Source organism: Apteryx rowi, unplaced genomic scaffold, assembly GCF_003343035.1.
Source record: "Apteryx rowi isolate R43461 unplaced genomic scaffold, aptRow1 scaffold_25, whole genome shotgun sequence".
Classification (NCBI taxonomy): domain Eukaryota; kingdom Metazoa; phylum Chordata; class Aves; order Apterygiformes; family Apterygidae; genus Apteryx; species Apteryx rowi.
In genome coordinates, this window is record NW_020448863.1 from 4,629,535 (window position 1) to 4,654,436 (window position 24,902).

At 40.0% G+C, this 24,902-nt stretch overlaps 1 protein-coding gene across 2 annotated transcripts in view; it reads right to left on the minus strand.

Annotated features, from left to right (window-relative positions):
- ITPR2 (inositol 1,4,5-trisphosphate receptor type 2) overlaps positions 1 to 24,902 on the minus strand; it is a 278,104-nt gene that overhangs the window by 197,516 nt on the left and 55,686 nt on the right. The window contains exons 6-10 of one of the 2 annotated variants that reach the window (XM_026066889.1): positions 22,127 to 22,225; positions 21,557 to 21,640; positions 19,872 to 20,018; positions 18,435 to 18,530; positions 4,000 to 4,044 (exon numbers count right to left, since the gene is read on the minus strand). In XM_026066889.1, the coding sequence (XP_025922674.1) occupies positions 4,000 to 4,044; positions 18,435 to 18,530; positions 19,872 to 20,018; positions 21,557 to 21,640; positions 22,127 to 22,225 (471 nt within the window). The remainder of the gene's footprint in view (positions 1 to 3,999; positions 4,045 to 18,434; positions 18,531 to 19,871; positions 20,019 to 21,556; positions 21,641 to 22,126; positions 22,226 to 24,902) is intronic. The other variant, XM_026066890.1, reaches the window with a different exon arrangement.

Sequence of the window (24,902 nt, forward strand, 5' to 3'; positions counted from 1 at the left end):
CCATTTTAAAGCTGAAGATTTCTTTTTTTTTGGCATGTTCTTCGGACTGTTTATTGCCAGGTTAGTTCCTAACCAAGCCTTTAAAAAAAAAAAAAATTTCCCAAACCTGTTCCACTTGTTTAAACTGCATCACTTGTTTTATATATTATGAAATTTTAATTAAGAGATTATTTTTTTAAATAATCTTAGTTGCTGGAAGATAAAATTTATAAAAATTAAAAAATTAAAAAAATAAAAATAAAAAGGATTTACAGCGTTTACCAGAAAAAAATCACTTGGGATGGAAGCAAGAAAGAAAATTTTGAATTTGGTGAGGTTCTTTGCCATACATAAATATAGATAGATAGAAGCCAAAGGAGGTATGTCAAATTGCACCTAGAGGTCCATGGTATAACCGTTCAACTTACTTACAAGAAAAGTAAATAAATACCAATCTCAATCCTAAGAAAAATCTCAACAGTAAAGGCTAGTTCGGAAACATTTAGGGTTAGTGCTCTCTCATGAAAACGCAGAAAAAAAGGAATTAAGCCACCTATCCAAAGACAGTCTTTTAATATGAAGGAGCTAACAAATGCCAGGTTCCCAGCTGTTCTTGACATTTCCCAGTGTTTACAGTGTTCTTCTAGATGCTGTACATTCATGTGATTGGAAATAACAGACTACTTTGCAGCATCAAATACATCAATTTGGGGTTTAATGGGAGCTGTAACACAGAGCACTGTGTTTTGATGCACTATACATTACAGTTTTTTAAACTGCAAGAGCAGGAGAAGATCGTATTTGATAAGGACCCTAAATCAGAGGAGGGTCTTTACATCAAAAAATCTTCTGGATTTTAAATGTGGGAAAAATACGTACAAAGAATATTAATCAACTCATTTTAAGGCCAAATTTTTCCAGAAATCAAAACAACGCTCCACAAGACAATTTGGCTGGAATCTCAAGCAGCAGCCCTTGAAAGACCAACGAACCGCAGTCCAAACATAGCTTTAATGCTTGGGAACAAATGTCCCAGCGATTTCCAGCGATATTTATGTTCTCAAGAGCCAAAACCATTTTAGACTTCTAAGTCACTTAAGGCAAGGCAAAAAAAGATGGACTTAGGCAGCATCTCGGCGCCTATGCCCACCTGCACCATGGAAAATCCTTTTCCACTGTTGCTTCCTAAACTTGACAGTTGCCTCAGCAGCTGTGATCAGAACTTGTAACCTGGCAGTGAGCATGCACCAGAAAGCCCGTCGCACATTTACCAGTTAAGGTTTGGCACAAAATGCATGGATGGCTGTGCCATCTATTAAAATCCAGCTGACAGAGAAGAAGCTGGTACCTTTTTATACAACAGACTCAGAGTGAAAAGAAAAACTTAGGCTGCAGCCTCAGTTTCTTCCTTCAGTAGAAAAGACTCGAGTATACATCTCCCACTTTTCCCTGGTCATCAGACTTCAGATTATCCTGGAGTAGGCCCCAATGGAAATATTTGTCTAGTCAGACTTCTCGTCTGGATTTTTGGTCAGTATCAATGCCCAGGACAGTTAAACCAAACTGCTACGGTAGTCACCTGTAACATTAAGATTCCTGTTCAGATTACTCTTGTGCCTTCTCCATTACCCAGTAGAGGAAATATTTAACCATTTAGATGAACTGGAAGTCCTCCAACTGGAGACCCCATGCTATATGTAGATTAGCATAGTGCCATACAATAGGAGTGGATCCTTGTTGATGAGGACCTAGTATTCATCCTGTACATGTTTTCACAGGTTTTACTTCAAAGTAGCTCTAGTCTGGTTTTCTGGACTGGGCACCCATGACAGGTTAGAGCAGAGCAGGTGCATCCCTGGAGAGTATCTTTGTTTACCTTCCTCTAACAAAATCCAAGTTTACTTGCTCTGAGATCACTCTGCAAAGTGAACTGGAGTGGCATAAACAAGGAATAATCAGGAGATTTGATTCAAATGTGCTGTCATGATGTGAACTAAAATGTTAATGTAGATGCACTCTAGGAGAGATGAGCTCTACAATTCAGAGAGCAAGAACATGAACCCAAGCATTTCCAAGCAAGCATCCTACCCAGTGGGATACTCTGGAAGTGATCTCCTATCCAGTTAGGAAGTTTCAAGGGCCTCAAATATCATTTCAATGCAAAGAAAGAAACAACCATTAGAACTTCTATATTTTCATGAGAGAGAATTCTCATTTCTCTGGCCAGCTTAGTTATTGCTGTATTACTTTAATGCCAAATACCAGAGAAGAGGGAAACCAATGTTGCCAACTCTCACAATATTCTTTATTTTTATTAAAATTGCAGTCCTAGAGGTATGTGATTATGTGACAAACTTGGTTTTCATTTAAAAAAAAACAAAATGATTCTTTCTCGTGCAGAGAAAAACTTGGAAAATGTGTCCTTTAAAAGAACAAATGCCAGAAGGCAAACAGAAAAAAACTAAATTGTTTTTTTCTACAAAGATCTCAGGATTTTTCATGCAATCTCATGAATCTGATGGAGAATGATTCTTTTTCTGGAGCATTTGTCGTCTCAGTAAGAATAAGATTCCTCCAGAGTTTTAACTCCACTTCCTTCACATGTTCAAAACTACAACATGCCTGGCCCTGTCTCATTAGTTAAAACTAGCTAGCATGCTCTAACATTTTACCTTTAAATCACAGAGAAGGTAAAGGCCTAAATGCACTTTGCCTATGATTGCTGCAGGCAGCCTGGATGTAGAGCATCCATCTTCATGTCCAACCCATCCATGTTGCAGGATGGACAACTTGGGTCCTTGCTACGCTGTCAGGCTAGAGTTCAAGCTTTCTCCCCTTGGAAGTGGAGCAGGACTCAGCCTAAGTCTGTGCCTGAATATGTGCTTGCATGTATTCAATACAATTAATAAAAAGAGTCTCAGCAGATTCTTAGATTTAGAGGCATGCCTGACTGACAAACATGCCCCAAGGGGCTCATCTCCACTAGCACAGCCTACCCCTCTGCAGCAGTACCATCTAACACACCACCGGAGCACCACGTCTTGCCAACTGCAGGAGGTGCCACAGCAGTGGGGCCATAACTGCCTCTGTTTACMCAGGCAGCTAGACTGGGGTTTTACCAGCACAGCTGTATCGCGTAGGTAAGGTGATCTTTGCTGTTCCTTATTGACAAAGCTACCCTAGCAAAGCTCCACAATACACACCTAATCATTGTTACTTTGGATATGAGGAGGTTTCTAAGTTAAACACATCAGACCTTCTATTGCATCTCTATCATGGATTGAAGACAGTGGCTCAGTCTTATGCCCCAGCTGTTTGGTTACCAATTCAAACCTCACCAGCGCTCCCTATTGAAGCCACCTGCGCTAGTCAACATAAAATGTGTTAAACCCAAAATGAAGCAGGGCTCACCTCAGGTAGAAAGCTAATTTTGGTCAGAGACATCTTTTCCTTACATTATGCTATTACTATTCAGAGGCTTGTAGGTATCAGTACTTAAGTAACCAGGCTTGCTTATCCCTGGTTTTCTTGCTATAGAGGTTAGTGTGTTTTGCCATGAGGTAGTATGCCTAATTTGAGAAGAATTAATCCATTTCATATCTGCAGTCACCAAGCAAAACCAACTTCCAACTAACGCTAATTTGATGCAGAATTTGAATAAGCTTCCTAACATTTCCCTAGTTGTAGCTCACTAAAAAACATAAGAATAATCCCATAAGGAGTACAGGACACAAATGCAACACTACTGCTGAGTTTGCCCGTATGCAAGGGAAAACTTTCTGTTAACAACAGCTCTGAGATGCACTCTAGTTTACATGGGATACAGAAGACAATCCCACTGGTAGTAAGATCAACATCCAAGCGAAGAGCCTCCATTTCACTGATGAGCTAACATAAGGCATGAAGCAGATGAGTTCCTTTACATGCAAGTAAAAAAAAAAAAAAAAGCTATAAAGGGCTTTCATATGGTGAGCTTTTATTTGTTTATTTATTTATATGCAGTGTACAAATTCCACTTACCAAAGCTTTTCCTTCATTATTACCTTCCGGATAGTGTGGGTTAAGCTGAAAAAGAAAAGAATTCAAATACTATCTTGATAGCTTTTAGACATTTAAAAATTGGGGAAGGTGAGTTTGTTCAGTTATATATTAAATATTCACTCTGCAAGAGAACAGCGAAGTATTTAAAACCAGAGCCTGAGTGTGAGAATTCCTCGCTCTATCTCTGACTGACTTACTGGCTACATCCTCACTTCAAAAGAGTGCATCTTTGCACCAGAAACACTGGGGGAGAGAAAGCACAGGTAGTAATTAATCTAAATATAGCAAGTTACGGTTACCCCTACACACTCACAAACATTTGCAGGATTGACCTTCAGCAGATGTACTGAAATAAAAACTACCATGCCCACTAAGATTTTATAGGAAGACAGTTAACCCAGAATAAACACATCTTTGAAACAGCAGTGACAACGCCACTACAGAAAAATGTTTAACTACTCTGTGATTCTGTTTAACCATTATTAATGGGGATAATATTTTCTATGCCATACAAGGATTATCAAGCTTAATTAATAATTAAAGGAGTATGAGAAGCTTGGATGAGAGACACTACATAATAATAAGTGTAAAATATTACTATTTAACAGTGTTTAATACAATTTTACTTTTGACAAGGGGAATATGTAGACTAGAAGATGAGGGATTATRTAGGCAGATATATACTCAAATAAACAAACACCCACGCACGCACTGCACATTAAACTTTTCAAAATTTGACTTACATAATGAAACAATTTACCTCAATATTTACCACATTCCCTGACACAGGATATGCCTTCAAAACTTTGAAAATGCTGAATTGAAATTACTCGTTATATAAAGCAATTTAGCTTTTAAGCATTAACAGCATGTGTACATCTTAGAGACACATACAGTCATTTTCTTGCCAAGAATTTGGCATTACCAGCGTAGAAGAGCTAGAAGTGAACTGCACAGGACAAGCTGAATAAATCCCAATAAAACTTTTTAACATCACATCATCATACATCTAACATTACACAGAAAACTACTGTAAAGAGTTTTTATTAAGTTTGTATGGGTTTATCGTTTATACTCCTTTACCCAAAAAGCCAGCTCCTCTCCACAACAGAATCCATTTCATGAGCTTGAGGAAAGGAAGTAAACTTTTAGATGCTCCTAAATCTTCTGAAAATATCTTTGCTCTGTGTCATGATTTGATGAGCCAACACAGAAATGGTTATTCTCCTGCCTTAAATTCAGTATTTTCATTCGCCACCATAGTACCCTCACAAACCTAACTTAGAGAGTCTGCTTTCTTCCCTGCGTTGACACCTATTCCAAATCTTGCATTTTGCTCCTCCATGACACACTCACACTGTCTCCCATCTCCAACTCCCACCTACTTCTGTTTCACAGTAACAGGAATGGGAGATGAACACTGATCTACAGACAACTAAACACAGAATATATATCTCTATATAGAGATATATAGAGAGAGATATAAAACTATCTTTATATGGTTTTGGCAGCTTAAGTTTTCTCACACTTCTTTCAGCATTACATTTGTTCACTCAACACATTAAAATAATTCTAATTGCCTGTTCTGATAGCCAAGCTGAGTTCTATACATTTGCTCCTCCATCAAGAACAGAAAAAACTACCAGGCAATGCTCTTTAGTCACAGCCAGATACAGTCTCAGCAGAGGTGCAGAGAAGGTGCAGAAGGGCTGAATTTGACTCTACTTTCAGATTCTGCTGATTGCAAGTAAGCAAGAAAAAGTCTGGGTCATTTTCAGGTTTGTCACTAGACTAAGCACAGAGAATTGTGCACAAGGGCTACATGTTCAACTGGAATAAATCTACGATGTTTCCCTGAAGAGCCCAAGGGAATATAGTTGTCTATCCAGTATGAATTGGACCTTGAATTCTGCTATTCTTCAACTGTTTGCTCTCAACGTAACAATGCTTTAAAAAAAAAAAAAGTATCAACAACAATAGGAACTATGAAAATATCCCCACCACCACCATTTATTGCCTACTGTAAAAATGACTAAATAGACTGTTCTCAAATTTCCAAAATAATTCACTTGTGGACAGAGGCTGAGGGAGACAGAAGACTCAAAGAAAAACTGAAGTGCATCCTTAACGATGTTTTTTCTTGTGCCACTGTAACAAAAATAATAAAACTAAAAAGACAGTTGGAGGAAGCTTGAGGTGCTGACCTTAAACAGCAAACATAGTGAATGCAGTTTTAGGGCTGGCATTAATGTCCCCGTTTTCAGCCACGCTGAGCAGCTGCCACTTCCATTTTCATTTCAGATGATGTTGCCAGTGCTGAGCATCTCTGAAAATCAGACTATTATCTACTATCCTATACTGTATTCTCTAGGCAGAGAGGCATAAATCACATAGTGTTGTATATCATGTTACACCTGTTCTGAGTCCGTTGCAATATCCACATATGACAGAATGAGCTAAGAACACAGTGCCAGTCTTAATACTCCAAAATCTAATGCTTTTTCTGATTTTTGTAGGATCTCCTCCATGTTCCTCAATAAGTCTCCAAAACAAAAGAATCCTTGAAAATAGCAACATTAGCAATTTTTTCTTCATTGCTAAAGAAATCAAGTAAAATTCTTGGCAGGTGTTTAGAACATAAATAAGAATGCTGTCTTAAAACAAGTCCTATATAAGCTTAGCAGTCTTCAGGCTTTTTGGTCATTGGACTTGTTGCAATTGCAGTGTTACAGAACTGCAGCTGAAATACAATACTTATATGTACATGAAACACCACTGGAAGGTGCATGCAGTCAATATACAGTAAGAACATGATGCATTGTGAACTGCAGCACTCATGTAAGTGTGATTGCATAAATCATCATTGTAATAGCCTCATTATGTGGGATTTTTTGAAGTATATTTCCAACAGCTTATTTTCCTGCACAGAAAAACTCAGACATCCTAAGCCTCCACTGCTTGTTTGTCAACAAACTTAGGTATGGACATTTTTTACCTTTTCCTGTACAGCAGAGAAAAAGCATCACACAACAATAGTTCAGCCTCCTCATTGATGAAAGCTAAATAATAACAAAGACCTTGAAACTCATTTCATTATATGGCAAGCTCATGAGACTCACCATAGTATCCCAACACTAGTCCATTACGTAAAACCACCCAACCTAACCACCTGAGTAAAGAGCAATCACTGCATGGCATTAAGGGAGGTACAGTCTACATCAGGTACTGCAGACTGCATTAGAGAGTAACTAATGAAGAGTGAAGGGGAATTTGCATGCAGTGAAGTGGTGAAATGACCACATGGCAAAAAGCAATGGAGTCACTGTTGCCTGAAGGTTACCACTGATTAGCTGGGCCAGTGTAACTCTTGGTACACGTGCTCTTCATTCACCCCACTGTCATATAAAAGGCCAGTTCTTCTATGGGGATTTTGCAGGTGAAAAGGTAATCAGCATTCACAGCTCAAATAGCAATGATTTATTACACCACAGATATTTGATCTCTTCATTTGCTTACACAGGCCAGCCCAGACTCAACTGTACACATCTTCTAGCCTACACTTCCCCTACACTTCAGAAAATGATATTACCACGCTACCTTTTCCTTCACAACGCCATGGAAGACATTTTGATTTTACATGCATGCACACACAGCTCACACTGACATAGGTGCTGCATGAGTTTTTCTCATCCTAAGGCTGTATCTACAGGTTAGTATCATTGTAACTGCAAATGCGATTTGTACAGTATAGTTCACAGAAGTATATGGGACTTCAATTCACTAGGAACTCTGAATCTAGTGGGGAAAAGAGCTTGGAGGCTGCCTAGCAAACTGAAGTCAGCAGTCAAGGAGCATCAATGGCATGAGAAGGCCCCCACCACCTTAATCAAAAAGCTAATTGACTACTTTGGCATTTATAGAAAGATTTGCACCTATAGAGAAGGTAATACATTCTTTTAAATCTACACAGGACTAGCAAATACTTGCACGCTTTTGTAAGAAACAAAATTTCCAGCTTGTGATCTACACAGGATATCTGCAACAACTTGAAGGTCAAGGTCAGCGCTGCAGGTGGCCCCACAGTGTATCAAAACTGGTGTCTCTTAGATTGATTTCAGGTTCAGTCTTTGTACATGGTGACACATAAAAACAGTAGATGTATGAATGCATACATATACACCAATATACTTGTACTGTGGGAGCACCACAAGACACCAGCAGAGAGCATCTGTGACAAACACATAACAAAAAACAGCTTTTATAGGTGAAAAACTGAGGTACGGATGTCTTTAACCACTTGGGGGGAAAATTATTAGGAAGGCTGTGGAAGAGCCAGGAATCAAATTATTGCCTAGTGCCCTCACTGTGTGATCATCCTCCTGCAGAGTCTGCATAGTAGGAAGATGCAACTTCCATCTACGTGCATTTGTGTGTTACTGCTGGTAGCTGGTGCTCAGAAAAGGTAAGTGCCCTGTTAATCCTGAGAGGTATTCTCCTAGACCAAGTGCCAGAAGACCCAGGATCCATAATCTCCACTGATCATTAAATGCAGTAAATGATATATCTTAAGTTTTCTGCACATAAGACTTCACCTCGCATAGGTAGAAGCTGAGGTTCCACTACTGAACGGAACAACTTCTCACTACTACATTATTCGTGATTTTGTGGGAGTTTTTTTGCATCTTCACATAGTAAGACATGCTTTACAGTCCAGCAATTGAATTATAAATCTCAGTCCATATCGTGAACAAACAGCTTGGAAATTCACATTTATAATGAATGCTGCTTTCCTAGAAGAAGGATGCATGCAGAGCACCCAAAGGGCTATTTTTGGACATTTTCTTAATTATGAAGATGAGAGAAGAGTTTGGGGGAAAAAAATACCCATGCTGATTTTAATCAAATTTTGTTGACTAGGTAAAGGACATTTAAAGAATCTCTTTATGGAAAGAATTAGATTGCCAAATTTTAGCTAAACGAGCATTTTAACGACTGGGTTAAAACCAGCATTTAAGAAGAAAACCTTGATAGATGAAGAATGAAAGGAGGTAATTCAACACACAAAAACAGTTTCCAGTTCATTTGATAACCAGCCTGTTAACACACTGTACCCAATCAACAGGGACAAGTGTTTAGGGAAAAAAAAGCCACCACAAAAAAAAAAAACTTCTCAAATCTTTCATCTTCATTAGGCTTGCTTTGTTCTTTGTTAATGGCATACTGATTAGCTTTCAATAAATCCAAAGGACTTTTGCACGCTTTCAAAGACTTCAGTGGTATTCAAAGGACTTTTGCCATCCTATTAACTTGCTGGAGAAAGACTGGCTGTGATGCTACCTAGATAAACCCCATTCAATACTGCCACAGCATCTGGCACAAAATTCCTGATAATCATCACCTGAGGAAAGTTAAAAAAATCTTAAAAGTTTTTTTTTTCCCCCAGGATTGTAGTTTGCTGCCATTTTGTTTGCACACCCTGTCTTAGCAGATCAGAGCAGCTTCCAGGGAGCAGACAGAGCACTGGATCCTTTTGTCTGCCTCAGGTCCTCCCTGTGCTGCACAAGCAGAGTTAAGTGGACACAGACAGCTTGCACGGAATTCCCTGGTATGCGTGAACCATCTGTTAGCCAAAAACTGGAATGAGAATCAGCTCTGACACCATCCTGTCCAATTATTCACCCTTGCCATAAGAAGAAAAGACAGGTCACCTCGATGGCATTTTGAGCTGCTGTATAAGCAATGACAGGCCAGTGCTTTGCTATGCCTAAATCAACATTGATTTAAAGGTCTCACACCAGTGGCATACACTGAGAGCTGCCTGAACAGGCAACTCTCATTTAGGCATCTGGTATCTGGGAAATCCCTGTGCTTCTGCTGTGATGAAGGGCAGAGACCCTGACCAATGCCTGGTGCTCAGCCCCACATGACCAAATCCCATTCTGCAGAGGAAAAGAAAAGGAAGAAAAGTATCTAAGAGATCCCTTAGTCTAACCTGAATACTGGCCCATAGCCTCAGTATGAGCCTCAGTGGCCCCATGGCAGCATGTCCTATCTGAAAAAGCATGCTCATCTCCCCAAAGGTTACAATCTAGGCATTAATATCCCATATGCCTTTCAGAGGTCCTCACAGAAATAACTAGGGGTGATTGAATTACACATTCCTGAAATTTCTACAGTAAAGAAAAAAAAAAGCCAAGGTAGCCTTCTAAATCTCCATCACGCATCAAAAAATCAATAAAAAGTGGCATAAATATAATTTAATAAAAAGTTCTCAAGGAATCTTTAAATAATAAGCAAATATAATGCATTAGAGAACACATCACACATCCACATTTGCTGTCTTGGAATGCAGCAAAAAGCAATAACAGCGCACTTTGTATTTTTAATAACAGAAGCAGTTGTTGTAACAACTACATAACAATAAATGCTGTGTTTATGTCTTCACACTTCCTTTCCTCCTAAAGCACATATGTATATAAACACTGCTGAAATGCAGCCAACCTCGGACTGGATTGAAAAAGCCTAGCAGAACACTGGCTCACAGATCATTGCCACAACACCAGTTGGCTGGGGGGAAAAATTCTCCCTGCGAGGTCCAGGTTTTTACAAGTATTTGCACACTGACGGATGCTAATGCTGTTCCTAACTTCAACCTAAGTCAAGAGGAGTCAGGTCATGAAATTTAGCTGCATTCTCAAGGTTCATAGAAACCTCTGAAAATCCAGCCCTGAAAAGATAGCTCTGCAAATTAAACTGCTTCTAATTCTGTCCCTTTAAAAAGCTGTACCCAGGTCTGGGGAACAGGTCAGACTGGCTCTGTAAATCAGTAATCCGTTCTCCTCCTCCTTTAGTCTCTGGATCTCTTCCATCTTTTCACACACAACTGTAAATTATCCTTCACTCCTTATAGAGCTTTAAAACAAAACCACACTCCTCCTGTGAGGCAGTGAAAAATATTTATGAGGCTCACAGTGCTGAATTCACCCTGTCACCCTGGCAGGCCTTTTTCTTACAAGACCCTTTAATCGCAGAGCCCAACAGATACAAACTATCGGAATGCTACATTAACATTTAACAAAGACACTGGTAAAAACAACCCAAACAGAAGATTTTGTAGCAATCTCCAGATAATGAGGTCCCACAGTACCATGAAACTAAATGTGTGATCATGATCCCAAGAGGCAAGGCGAGCAGATGCACAAAGGCCTTGGTGGATGCTGCCATCTCCTGGTACCTTCTCCCATTTGCAGACTGCTGTTCTTAAGCACAAGGTACCTGCACAGCTTGGTTAAACATCGCCACTTTTAGCCAGTTATTTGCCTTACTGTTTCTCAAGGCAGAAGGAACCACACAGAATTTACTGCTGCGCTCTCCTCCTCTGCATTAGCTGTGTAACCAATGGATGGACAAACTTTTCTGCAATGCCTTTCATCATAGTATCAAAAGGCCTACTTCCATGCCATCCTGAAAAAATACCACTGGCAAACAGTAGTCCTTTTTGCTTCCCAGACTCTCAGCCAGTAGTCCAATCTCCTGCACCCAAAAAATGGATTTCAAAAAGCCTAAACTATAGCCTACATTCTCCTCTGAGTACTCTTAAAAAATTGCCTGTGCAGCATCCTATTTCCCAGAGCAGTTTAAGAAGGTGCAAGCAAAAATGACCATAAAACTACAGGCAAAGTTTCTTCAGGGCTTCAAAGTGTTAATGCTGGTTTATGGCCTCAAGCTTAAAAAAACGATTTCCCCTTTATGCTTTTTCATCTTAGCTAATGCTGAGGATGCTATTACTCATACAAACATGTAATCTTTCTTCAAATCCCGCGATATACTGTTCTCAAAATCTTGTAGCAGTGAGTTCCACTTCTTTATTAGTCCTATTGGGAAGACAGGAGAGGATTATTTTCTAATCAATATTAATTTGAACGTGCATTTGGCCAACTTCCCCATGATACAAATCTAGCAATTATTACATCAGGATTAGTTATATTAGAAACAGTTTGGCTCTGTCCACCTGGATAAATGAGTACTACAATGACATATATCATATGGCATGCTAACATCTTTTTTTTTTTTTTTTTTTTTAACACCGAGAGTCTCACTACAGAGTATAAAACAATATTTACAGCAGTTCTCAATTTAATCTGTAAGCAAATGACATACATAAACTTCTCCTGAAAGAAACTTAGATAATTTTGACAAAGCAGCAGAGTGAGATAATATAGGAAGAAATCACTCAGGAAAGACAACAGGACTATGAAGAACTTTTACTGACCCTTCAATCCTTGAATCAAGGGTTCTCAGAAAGTAGTTTAGACCACAAGAGGGAAACCCAGCTCACAGGCCAACAAGGCAACGCCCTTGATGCTGGCTTCAGCAGTCCCTGCTGCCCTACCTCAGCCACCTGTGTCCTGTGCCTTAGCTCAGCAACCTGGTTGCCCTCCTTCCCTCTGCCCAGAGCCTGCCGCCAGCAAGACCCCAGAGACAGCACATTGCATCGGGGGGCGCAATCAAACACCTGCGGAAACATGACGTTTCTGCAAGGCTGCACTGTCGCTGAAGTGCTCTTATTACTGAACTACAGCCTCAGTGGTTTGGACTGGACTTCCTCTTCAGAGTTTAGAATATTCATATAATTGTCATCTCATCTCATGTGCATGTAACCCTGTACTTGGCAGGCCAACTGGCTTACATCATTCCTACCTTTAAAATCAACTGGGTTGAGTGACTAGTGCTAAAATAACCCCCAATGCTGAAAATGTGTTTCTGTAGGATTTTAACAAGAGAGTTTAGAACTAAACTCTGACTAAAGCTGATCCATTTTACGGCTCAAACCCTGTGCAGGACACAGAAAAGCAAACCCTGACTTAGAAAATCAGTGGGGTTTTCCATAGGAACATGCATCTGGGATGCACATGAGATTGCTACTTCTGCCCAAGGTGACAAAAGGTGGGCCAGGCTTATCTCTGTGATTTGTCCATCACCAGAATACGTGCTAAAGAGCTCTCCAGCCCAATTGTCCTATACAAGACTATACAATGTAAATATGTCCTATACAATGTAAATTCACACGTAACAGTTGAAAGAACTCTGGCTATTGCAGAAACTTCAGTCCCACAGTGGCCAAAGTCACCCAGGGGTGGCTGCACAAGTGAAAACTGTTAGAGGAAGTCCAGACACATCAGTTCAGTATCTGAAACACCCTTAATCCCAGAGGAAATGGGATGTTCCACTGACTTCAAAGACAAGGATATGCCCAAGAGCTTTACTGAATGACATTCTTCACATGAGCAACAATTTGCTTTAGTGGACGAAGCATGCTACAAGTCAGAAAAAGTATGCTTGGTTCTGCCAATGCTTCTGAGCTTACTGCTTCACTCTTGCACTGGCCACCCTGTTTTCAGTCTTTTCTCTTTTGTCTAGAAGAACGTCAGGGCACAGGATACCTTTTACACTGAGTTTGCACTGACCCTTACATACTGAAGACTCAGTCTCCCCTGAGACAGCTCAACATTATAGCAATACACCACAAACACAGGTACTCTATGCACTTTCTCGGGAGATATAGTAGTAATTTAACCACGTGCTTCTAGCTACAATTTTATAGAAACATAAAAGTTAAACATTAAGGCTGCCATCTTATCTGCATCATCTTAATTCATTTAGAGTATAAGTAATTCAGTGTTAAAGACACAGTTACTTTACCAGATTTACTGCCATGGCTTCCCAAGGTATCTAATAATGCTAGCCTGTTCAACTAAATAAAACAGAACTATCACGTTACAATTTCTGTACTGTCTTATGATTACATACATGTTCACAGTGTTTCACCAGCAATATACTGTGGTTTATCTATTGTCTACTGGAATATCTGAAAATAGCACATGATTTGATACTTGTACAAGCATTTTGTGATTATTTTAGCAATATTCATCTCACCTGAGAAGCTAAAAACAAAAGGACAGCCTCACCCTGCATTTCTTGTGTGGGCCTACATGTATGCACAGGCACACATTTTTCTGTTTAACATCCTCATACAGCAAGTGTTAATAGTTTGAGTATAGATTATCCAGTTTAGTAATCACAGGCCTGGAGCTGGTACACACATGGAGAACAATATTAAATGTGCATGTTCTGGCTTAGCACAATCAATAAGCTGACATTCAGTTCAAAGAGACTTTTATCCTAGTGATTAGAATATTGAAAAGGTTAGGTGTGGTCATGAGAAAGGCACAGCTGTGTGGTCCCAACCTGCAGCATCTGAAAGGCTGTTCAGTTGATTACAGCTGGCTCCCACACAGAGTGACAGATTTGGGTGCTTTCTACATAGGTACATACACTGAAAAGACTTTAAAAAAAAAAAAAAAAAGCAGGCAAAGTTCTTGTTACTTTGAAGCATTCAATTTTCACCTAACCTTACAACCCCTCTATAAATATAAAACTTCAAAATAACTTGGGTCATTTTGCTGTAACCAAGGCTAAAAAAAGCATCTGTTACAGAACTTTTTCTAAAAGACTGCTGACTCTGTGAAGATCAGAATAAAACTCAGCAGCCTGGATCTTAGCTGGAGGCTTAGTGTCTAAATCTCCAGCTAAGGATCTGGCTCAGCTTTTTCAGGTGAAATCAAGCCCTTCTGACATTAACAGCAGAACTCCCACTGTCTCTAAAGCAGAAGCAGAAGAAAATTTCACCTTCCAATTTTCCAGCTGAGAATTTGGTTCAGTTGCACCTTTTTATGATTTCAACATTTTGGGAATGTCTGAGCCAATGGCTTCAGGTTTCCAAATGCTGGACACTTAGGAGACATTACCACCTACCCAGATCCCAGATGTCTCAAATCTTACCACCAAACATGAAACTCTTTCTTCAGCACATCCTTTCTGTGTCTTGAGTAATGGGCTGAGAGCACAGGTGCATCTGAAGTGTCAGATCATGCCCCTGGGTGTGCATTCTGGCAGGAGAGAAACAGTGTAGCTACGTGTAATTAGCAAATATCTTCCACCGGGTCTCCTTTAGCAAGGGGTCCTTCAAGGTGGCTAACCCTCAGCCCAGAGTCTGTTCGGCTCTAGGTTGCTTTACAGTATTAGCAGGTCTTAAGGAACTTCAAAGCATATTAATGAAATCAGCCTAAGTAATGCAGGTGGAAAGAGAATCAAAGGAAATGGTATTAGGTGAGACCGTGTGAGAAGTCAGAGGTGGCAAAGGATCTCAGTCTTTGAAAAGTAACTAAAGCTGGACAACTGATTATGACTTTTAGGAACCTGGAATTTAGGACTTAGAAGTTCTGACCTCCTTCTCTCAAGTTTGTAAGTATCAGACTTACAAGTACTGATCTATAAGTCTTGTTTATTGAATTACTGTGTTGCCACACTTTTTTGTTTAAACTTACTTATTGTAATACGTTTAGGATTTTCACTGAACCAACTGTAAATTTCTTACTTTGAAATCCCTGAATTCTCTGGAGCAAGTGCCTTGAACCTCCTTGGTCCCTGGATCAACCCCTAGCCTTAACAAGCTGCAGTGGCTTCGCTCCACCAGACTCTCCTAGTCGCAAATCACACTGACCAGCTACATCTGGCAAAGGGAGTCACAGAGAAAAAGGGAAGGCACAGCGCTGCTTACACACAAGGTACAAGTCTAGCTGCAAAGAAGAGAAAGGAAACACCCAGTTGATGGACACATCTGCTTGTTGTGTGAGATCTGACCCATTCAAGTTTCCACTGCAAAAGCCTGCATGGTGCACATCAAGCTAATGTAGAGAAGGATGTAGTAAGAAAAGGACAGTTATAAGAAGTGATTAATCCTGATTTATAATAGCTCAGCTGTGACAGAAATTGTATCATTAGCCAACAACAGAATGTTTGAGAGATTCATGAATTCCTTTTTTTTGTTTGTACTTATTATTCCACTCTAGATATCTTTATCATGGCGGCTTACACAAAATCAAGTCATGGCAATGTGTGACGCTGTTGACAATCAATGCCATGAGTAATCTTCCTGTGCTGCAAGAGTACAGACAAATGTTCAGTAAGCTTTGAGCAACTGATTTAAAGTTAGCTCACACACATTAGGAGTCTGCCTGCCTGTTCATAAATCTTTGACATGGATGTCTGGCTGGTGTGTTGTGCCTGACATGTGAACTGTGAAAAATACAGTTCACAGGTTTTTATTCCAGCATTACCTTTAATATCTCCACCAGCAGGTATTTTACACTTCATAGATACAGTAGCTAATGCCACTCTACTGTCACAGAATATAACCTCTGTTCAACCCAAATGCTTCTCCAGCTTTTACGGTAATGTGCCAGTTGTATTCTCCATATTTAAAGTCTTCCTGATGGGGATTTCCTTTCCAGAGGTAGAATGGTCCTAAGCTCAGTTTCAGCATTCAGTGAAGTGTGACCCCTCTTCACCTGAAGATTTTTCTCCTGAAAATCCCTGAGCCATGAGGCGTAACAGGAAAGGGAAGCTCAACAGTCAGTCAGTCAGCATGCTTGAGCATTGAGAGGGTAGAGTGGAAAAAAAAATGCCTTTCCTGACCCTCCACTAGTCTAACTAGTCTAAGTAATATCTTTCTAGCAGAAGCATCTCAGTGTAAGCAGAGCACAACGGGGCTGTCTCTTAGGTGAGAGTACTGGTTGCCACTTGAAAATTAGCTAATATTAGCCAATATTAGCTACCACAATAAAGGCAGGTGGCTTCAGACAAGTCAAAGTATTGCTACACTATAAACACAGCAGTGTGGAGCAGAACAGTAAAGGCATGTTGACCCATTGGCTTTAAAGAGATGATGCTCTTCATTCACTCAGACAGGGATTTCAGGCCTATTAGAATTCTGACTTATACTGTGAATTATTACACACACAAAACTCAAGAAAAAAAAAAAATCACAAATTACAGTCAGTCTTAGATGGAAAATAAGATCAGTATCTGTTCTGGAGATCCACTGTTTATATTTTGACACAATTAGAAATAAGTATAGGCTTGATAGCCTCTGCTTACTCTTACTCTGAAATCAGTGCAGGCTGTGACAGGAGCTGGGAAGTGAAAGTAGCACTCTTGGGATACAAGGCCTTGTCTCCACACAAAAGTTGTATTGCTATAACTTAACTCTATTGGGTTATAATAGAGCAAGTATTTTTTCAGGGATTCCCTAATACATACTGATTTATAACTGGTTCTTGTAGTTGTAAGTTTTCACATTCATGCTTGCAAGCATACGCCAAAGTGGGAATCCTGCACAGACTTAACTAGATTAGTGGAAGAAAAACTACTTTTCATTCCATTGATACAACTCGGACACAAAGAGACCTAGTACAGAATAGACTTGACTTAAAAAGCCCACTGCTTCCTGTAACCATGGAAAAATCCAAGGCTCTCCTATTTCAGAAACCTGGCGTTACCTGCTCTCTTCCAGCTTGTCAAGAGCCCTATTTTATTTTTAAGGACAATTAGGCATCTTAAAAGATAATAAGCTGCTCTTCTGGGGAGTAACACCACCATTTTACCTTAACATAAAGTACCAGATAACAACTAGACAAGTTGTAAGACCTCTCTTCTCCTCCTCCTGGATCCCGTGTTCCCCAAAAGGGGCAAAGATTTCCTCAAACAATTTTTTGTTCCATTTTTTAGTCAAGAGTGTAACAGCAGAACACTTCAACCAGTCCTAATCATAATGCACAAGCATGCCACCAAAAGTCATGACATTAGTATATGACAAGTTCATCCTTTCCAAGCTTTTATGGAACATAAAGATGCCTTAGGCCACATGCTGGCTGGCATATATCAAAACACTGAAATCAGCATTATAAAATTATTTTTTAAGGAAGTCTAGAGTCTGTGGGGAAAAAAAGGAATTACAGCACCTGAATTAGAGCAGTCTAGAGTATCCATTCTAGTGTCTGCACACTGACTTCTCTCATCAGGCTCAATGATTACCATATGTTCAGTTCCATTCTAAAACCTTTAATCTGTATACGGCTGCCTGGGCCAGCAAAAAAGAATATTTGACTGATCACAACAAAACTCCAAAAATCAAGAACAAAGAAGAGAAACAAATGAATCCAAGGATTTTAAATCTAAATATAGTGGATATGTGACAGTGGTGTTTGCCCTGGTGCCATGACAACAAGCAACAGATTCAAGATTCAGCAGCAGAGTTGAAACTCAGTTTTGATGTTGTCTTGAACTCACCTACTAGTGCCCTGTAGTTCAGAAAACTTACCTTGCAATCATTGGATGCATCAATACAGCATGACACAGCACTGCACATCCAGTCCTCCCCATTCAGAGCTGACATGGGATCTTTTGAGGGACCTATGTTGTAGACCTGCTTACTACGGCAGCTCTGAATTAGCAGAACGTGTATGGTACTTTGTTAGACAGCACACAACCACTTCTTTAATTTACGTTCTTACCTCTGCAGCTAAGTAGTTTCCAGTTGCCAAGTGCTTAAATCTAAACAAGCTATTCCACTGCCCTGCCCCTCCCCGGCAAGGGTCATGATGGACAACCTAAAAGAAGAAATACAGATTTTTAATCATACTGGAAGTCCTCAAGATCATACACAGATCACTGACAATTCTTACAGCTCATCCAAACTACTGTTCTCTTAATTATACTGAAAGAGTAATCATGCTATAGCTACTGTTGCCAATATTCCAAATAAAAATATGTAAATTGCACAATTACAAACAGTCTACCACAGAGAGGAATTCTGCGCTCACACTAAGCCCATCATAGATGACAACTATTTACATTTACTTTTTGCTGGGTGCCAGGAAATATGCCTCCAATTACTTTCCATATTTTCATTAATCTACTTATTGCAAACATGATGAGCCAAATTTTGCCTTAAATTGCCCTGCTGTGTATCTGGAGCTCAGCAAAGTAAATGTAGCTGCTCTACACATACACAGGCACTACTTTTAAGTAGAACTTAAACCTTGTTACTTTGTTTCACTGCTATACCAACTTCATTTTTGACAACGCTGGGGGCCTTTTGATAAATTTCCTTTCAAGTGATTAAATGTTCCCATCTCACTTGAAATATCCAGGGATTTTTTTTTTTGCCCTTAGCTGACCTGTAATTTATTTGCTACCTTCAAACCTAGCAGTACCTCTCTCTTCTATGGGGTAAAGTCAAATAGCTAGAAGTGCAATATACTCTGCATACTAAATATAGTCCTTACTCAGGGAAAAATCAGCCATTTGCCTGAGTGAGGAGCTCTTGTTTTAAAAGCACCATTTGCTCAAAGTCTAAGAACTTTTGAGTGTAGGAGTTACACTACTATAATGGCAAGGTTTTCCGACATACCGGTTTCCAATGTTTCTCAATTAATCAAAGTACATCTGCTAGATATCTTCTGAAAATCACTCCCATTCAGCAAAGACACCCTTATTCAACCTAACTTTAAATGCATTTATGTGCCCTCCTGCAGAAGAATGAACTCAATCACATTTGTGAGATTTCCTGTCAGTCGTCATCAGTTTCAATTTTCTATATTGCAGAAGAAGCCAAATATAAACAATCAGAACTCAGGATACATGAGTGTCATTCAGTTGCTCTGATAAAATTGCACCATTTACGTCAAGTCTGAATTTGACCCATTGTCATTTCAGTGCAGCTAAATTTAGTAAGAAAACATCCTCTCTCCACACGTGTTCACAGCAGCAAAGCATCTTCTCAGTGTTCATCCTACACAAACTGCTTCATAAAATAATAATAGTTACAAGGAGGTGTATGATGATATCAAGAGGCTATGAATGATTCATGTTGTAGTAAAGTATTTTTACTGAACCCTGGCCTTCCAGTCCTGAAATATTGATAAAAAGGGAAGAAAAAAAAAAAAAACCTCTATTTCCCACAGTGCTTTAGAACTTGTTGCAGAAGTGGCTGATTGACGCAACGTAGTACGAAGGAAAATATGTTGTTTCTTCTCATATTCATCACAGGTCAGAAACTTCTCTTGCTCTGCATGAAACAATCTGACAACATCTCCCTAAAGAAATATAAAAAAGAAGCATTATTAAATGGTAGGCAAAGCAGCTAGACTCATCCTCTTTATCTGCACTAACTCCAGTGATGTCAACAGCACTGATGTGAAGAGAACATTTTTTTGTTTCCCATTGCTGGAGTAGGTACCAAGTGCAGAGCATATAATCTTGGCACTGAGTCTGGAGACCATTTAAAGAATGAGACAATTCATTCCTGCAGGAGATCCATGAATTTTAGTGAAAATAAAATTTGTTTCAGAGTACTGCAATGAACACKGGGCAGCAGTTAGACTTATGATGATTTTTAATTTTACCTAACTTTTCTGAAAGGATTTTCTCCTTCTGATCAATCTTAGTATTTAGGGGAAGTGAATAGCTTCAAGTTAAGCTTTAAGGCACAGTGTGGCCGTGTATTCCCCTTCATAGTTCTCGCAATGCCTTTAATCCCAGAGAGCCAAACCCCGCTATCCCTCACTAGACCTCTTATGACAGGGGCAGATCACTGTGACAGTACATACTTTGGCAAGTTCAACAATCTCAAGGCCTCCTCTGCAGCCTTGCTTCATCCCCTCAAGCTTTCCATATGACTCATCCCCCCCACTCCATCCTTTTCTCAGCCTTTCCTGCCACAAGTCAGACTCTCAGTTTTGGTCTTCCCTCTCTCTTGGCCCCTCTTCGGTTCCTCTCTCAGCCTCATCATCTCAATCAGTGCAACAGGAACACCCTGTTCTACCTTGCCCCTCACCTCCATCTTTGCTTCTCTACCACAGTCTCACCTTTTTTTCCCACCCCAGAAGAAACAAAGTACTTCAAAAGTGTCTGCAGCTAAAACCAATGTCCTCTCCCTATTTCTTTCGCTAGCATCATTTTTGCTTCCTTCTGCCTCTCACCAAAGCTTTAAACACTACATCCATATTAGTCTAGACAGATATATCATTTTCCCTTTCAAATACTTTCCCAAAGCCTGCTGGTACCTTGATACCTACCAAAAAATAGCTGGTTGATAACAACTCATTAAGGTACAAGTGAAGACAACTGATATTTAAAATGAAAATGTAAATGATCTCAGGGAGTGATCTGGAGGCATGAAGCTGTGCACACCATTAGCTTTGATAGCTACATTGTCTTATTACAGCTACCGTCATCTTTCATGCCTTATTCCCTCCTGTAGCTTGTTATACCTGCTTTTAGCATCTTGCCTTAAACTGAAATGTCACAGCTATTCTGTACAGAGCCCTCACCATTCTGCACTCAAACTTCATCTTTGTTCATGGGTCCTCAGTTGTCCCTGGGAGGGGAAATAGGCTGGAAGCTAACACCTTCCAGACARTTCCACTTAGTAAGAAAATAACAAAAAGGAAAAACACTGTCTCTGGCTGGCAAAGGACAGTAGTGAGCGAATTCWTGACAACTCCAGAGTCATAATTTCCTCATTTATACACCATGTAATATTTACTCTACAGCACAATTAAGCCAAATATGGCATGATTTTTCAGACCTGAAAAATAATTAATTAAACAAACAAACAAAAAAACATACTTACTCCTTTCAGTACATCATCTCGGTAACTACTGAATTTCATGAACAAAGTTATTTTCCAGCTTGTGTTACAGTTAACAGCATTTACCTTTGGGAAGAAACACAATTACAGACTTAAGGGCTGTTCTTTTCTTTTTGAGATATTCTATTCTTCTAAAAGCATACGTTATGCTTAGGGCATCAGGGGCCACGGCCTACAGGTTAGTACAGTTCCTGGCATGGGTCCTGAAGCTCTCAAGGGTTAATAATAACGATGGTGATGTTGGAGAAGATTTAGTGGGCAAAACACTATTGTGTCTGGTTAGAGCCTACCAAAGAAGACCTGAAGAGCAACTGAGAGAGGAGTTATTCTTACATCAGTGAGAGTTTCAGACAGTCAAGCAAATCTCAGGAAACTCTCTGTGACAAGCAGAATTGTGCCAAGAATAAGTACATTGCACCTTGCTTTTTTGTGGTCAAGCTGGAACCAATGTATAGTACTGGCATCTAACTTATGATGGGGTTCTGGGTACCAGTAAAGAACAGGGTATGATACACTTCAGAATGACAATTACCCCTCCTCTGCTGAACTCACCTCTTTACAGCCAGGATTATCTAGAAGTTCAATGTTGCTGGCATGCAGAGGCTGCCCTGCATTTACTGGCATCAGTACAACTTTGTCTCCCACGACAACCTGGAGGTCAGAAATAAAATGCAATTTAGACCTACATAATTATCCAATAAAATGAAGCAGTGTTACATTTTTAGAAGACGATTCAAACGCATGCTCTAGGAATGGCACTTGGTGAATTTATTTGCAGACAATTCACACACCAACGGAATCTTCCTTCAGCCAGTTCTGTTTGCTCATCCCTCTGCCATCGCTTGGGTTCAAGACTTCAGATTAATGAATCCTGGCATTCTCAGTTAAGCATGCCACTCAGTTCAGCAGGAACTCAGGATCAGTGAAATACAGAAATGAACCCATGAATTCCATGTCCTGAATTCCAGGAGCAGATCTATCATCTAGGCTGCATTAACTACTCTTTATCCCATACACTGCCAGCCAAAGAGCAGGGAAAGCTTAGAAAATAATCTGTAGTCAGGCAGTTAGATTCTTTTCCCTTTCTTGCTATCAGCCAAACTTTTCACACTAATATGTCTTGCATTTCACCATAGCCTTAAAAAATTGCCTGTAACAAGACTTCTTCAGCCCAATGACTGTCCGCTCTGTGGGCCAAGTTCTGGCAAGTGCCAGGACAGACTCAGGAGTACTCTGATTTAGTCTATCTGATTGGATCTGTAAAGAGGAACATAAGCCACTGGAAATTCAGAGAGACAAACACACTCCACCCCCTTTCCTGTTACTCCCTAAATGATGTTTGGTGCTCAGCACAGGCACCAGGTACATTAGCTAAGAGATCTTCTCTCTACAAGAGGAATTCATAGCTGACTTCCTGCAAGCAGATTCCCATGCCCTTGCAATTCTTCAGCTATACAGACAGGCAAAAACAACACATGAAATTCTTCCTGACCTAAAAAGTGCTTGACAAGCACATACGGAGAATTCAATTCATACCTGAGAGGGGAACTCAATCTACATAGATTGGCTGGCACCAGTGTCCTGATTTGCTTAATGTTGTTTACAGCAGTTCTAAGTATACACACGCACACGAAGACAAGAAGTGGCTAAATGTGATTTTTGCTATATGAAATGCTGCATGAGCCATGCTTTTTTTGGAACATAAACAAACAAAAATGGTTTCTGCATTGATCAGCACGTTTCCTATGAAAAAGGAGAGCCAAATTCAGCCTTTTGTGTAACTTCAATGCAGATGAATTTGGCCCATTTATTGTAGGAGTGAAAAGGAAGGTTGTAAGTTCTTTACCAACACAGTTAAAATAAACAACAGTAGCAAAAGACAGTGTCGTCATGCTCAGACTACATGTAGAAATCCTATTTGATACAAATAATGAGAAAAAGTTCACTGATGGAACCCAAAACAATGATGACGATGTGCCTTTATGGTGCATTACTTATGCAATACATTCCTGCATGCCATGCTTCACACAGACATTACTTACAGCCCCTTTTAAGAAGTTAAGACCAGACAATTCATTAATCAAAATAAACCACCAGGCTTGCACCCTGTAAAGTGGAATCAGGACTTCAAAATTATTGAAAGTATAGCTGGATTATAACAACCTAATTACTCAGAGAACATATCATTGAGCATCCTATTTAAAAAAAAAAAAAGTGGAGGGGAAGGGAAGGTATCTTTGAAGGCAAGACTGTGACTGTCATGGAAGTAATCAGAGGAAAGGAGAAGTACACAGCTACACTGCTCTAGGCACACATCTGCGTAGGAACTGTTATATTGGGTCATGGCTTCTGCCTCCATCTCCCACCCTGCTCCAAATCCACATCAGAAGCCTGCCCTCACGCCAGCCAGTTCTGCCAGCTGCTACAGAAGCAATGAGATGTCCTTTTTCTTTCTTCTTCATGCTTCTGACCCCTATAAGTGGTTGGGACAGAAGGGGCAGTTTCACAGACTAGGTTTCCTATGCACCCTTCACCAGTGATGCAGAAAATGAAAGCAAACTGAAAAGGGCTTCCTATTTTCTTACATAGGGCTGCCTTGGCAAGCTCCAAGTCTGTTCCTGAGCCCCATTTCCCCCACAGTGTTATTTATGGGTCCAAATAATGCCCCAACATGCCCAAAATGCTGGAGGGAGGGAGGGAGAGAGGGAGGGAGTGGATATCTGCCTGTACAATTGTACTGTATGGAGATTAAAGAGATCGATGTATTCCCAAGGTTTTGCTCTTCAAAATTAAAATCTACACCAACTCTTTCTCCTTACCCAGCATTGGGCACAGGCAGCCACAGCAGTGTGCTGCACAGAACCAGCAGTCAGCTAATACCTTCACAAATCCCTTGTATTTCTTCCTCACATGTACACACAAATTAGTTAAAGTTGCATCTAGCACACTGCTTTTGAGGATTTCACCCCTGACTCCTTTGACAAAACTCTTGTCCTTTCCAGTATAGGTAAGACCCCTCCAGGAAATAATGAAATTTGTGATGAAGCTAATGAGAAGTCAGTCTTATTTCAAGAAGAACCTACAAGGCCCTTCAGTCTTGGACCACAGCTGGAGTTCCTCTTGCACAAAATACTTCCTAAAGGTATGCAACAATATTAGCCTATGTCTTGGTGGAAAGGATAAGTTGAGAGTGAGAAGAGCCACAGCCAAAACTCATTGCATCCTGTCTTGTGGGGAATGGGCCAGGGCTGGCATCACTTACAGTAACTCTGTGGTTGCATACAACCTGAGTAAGCCCACCTAACAGCTATATCTACACTGCAATCAA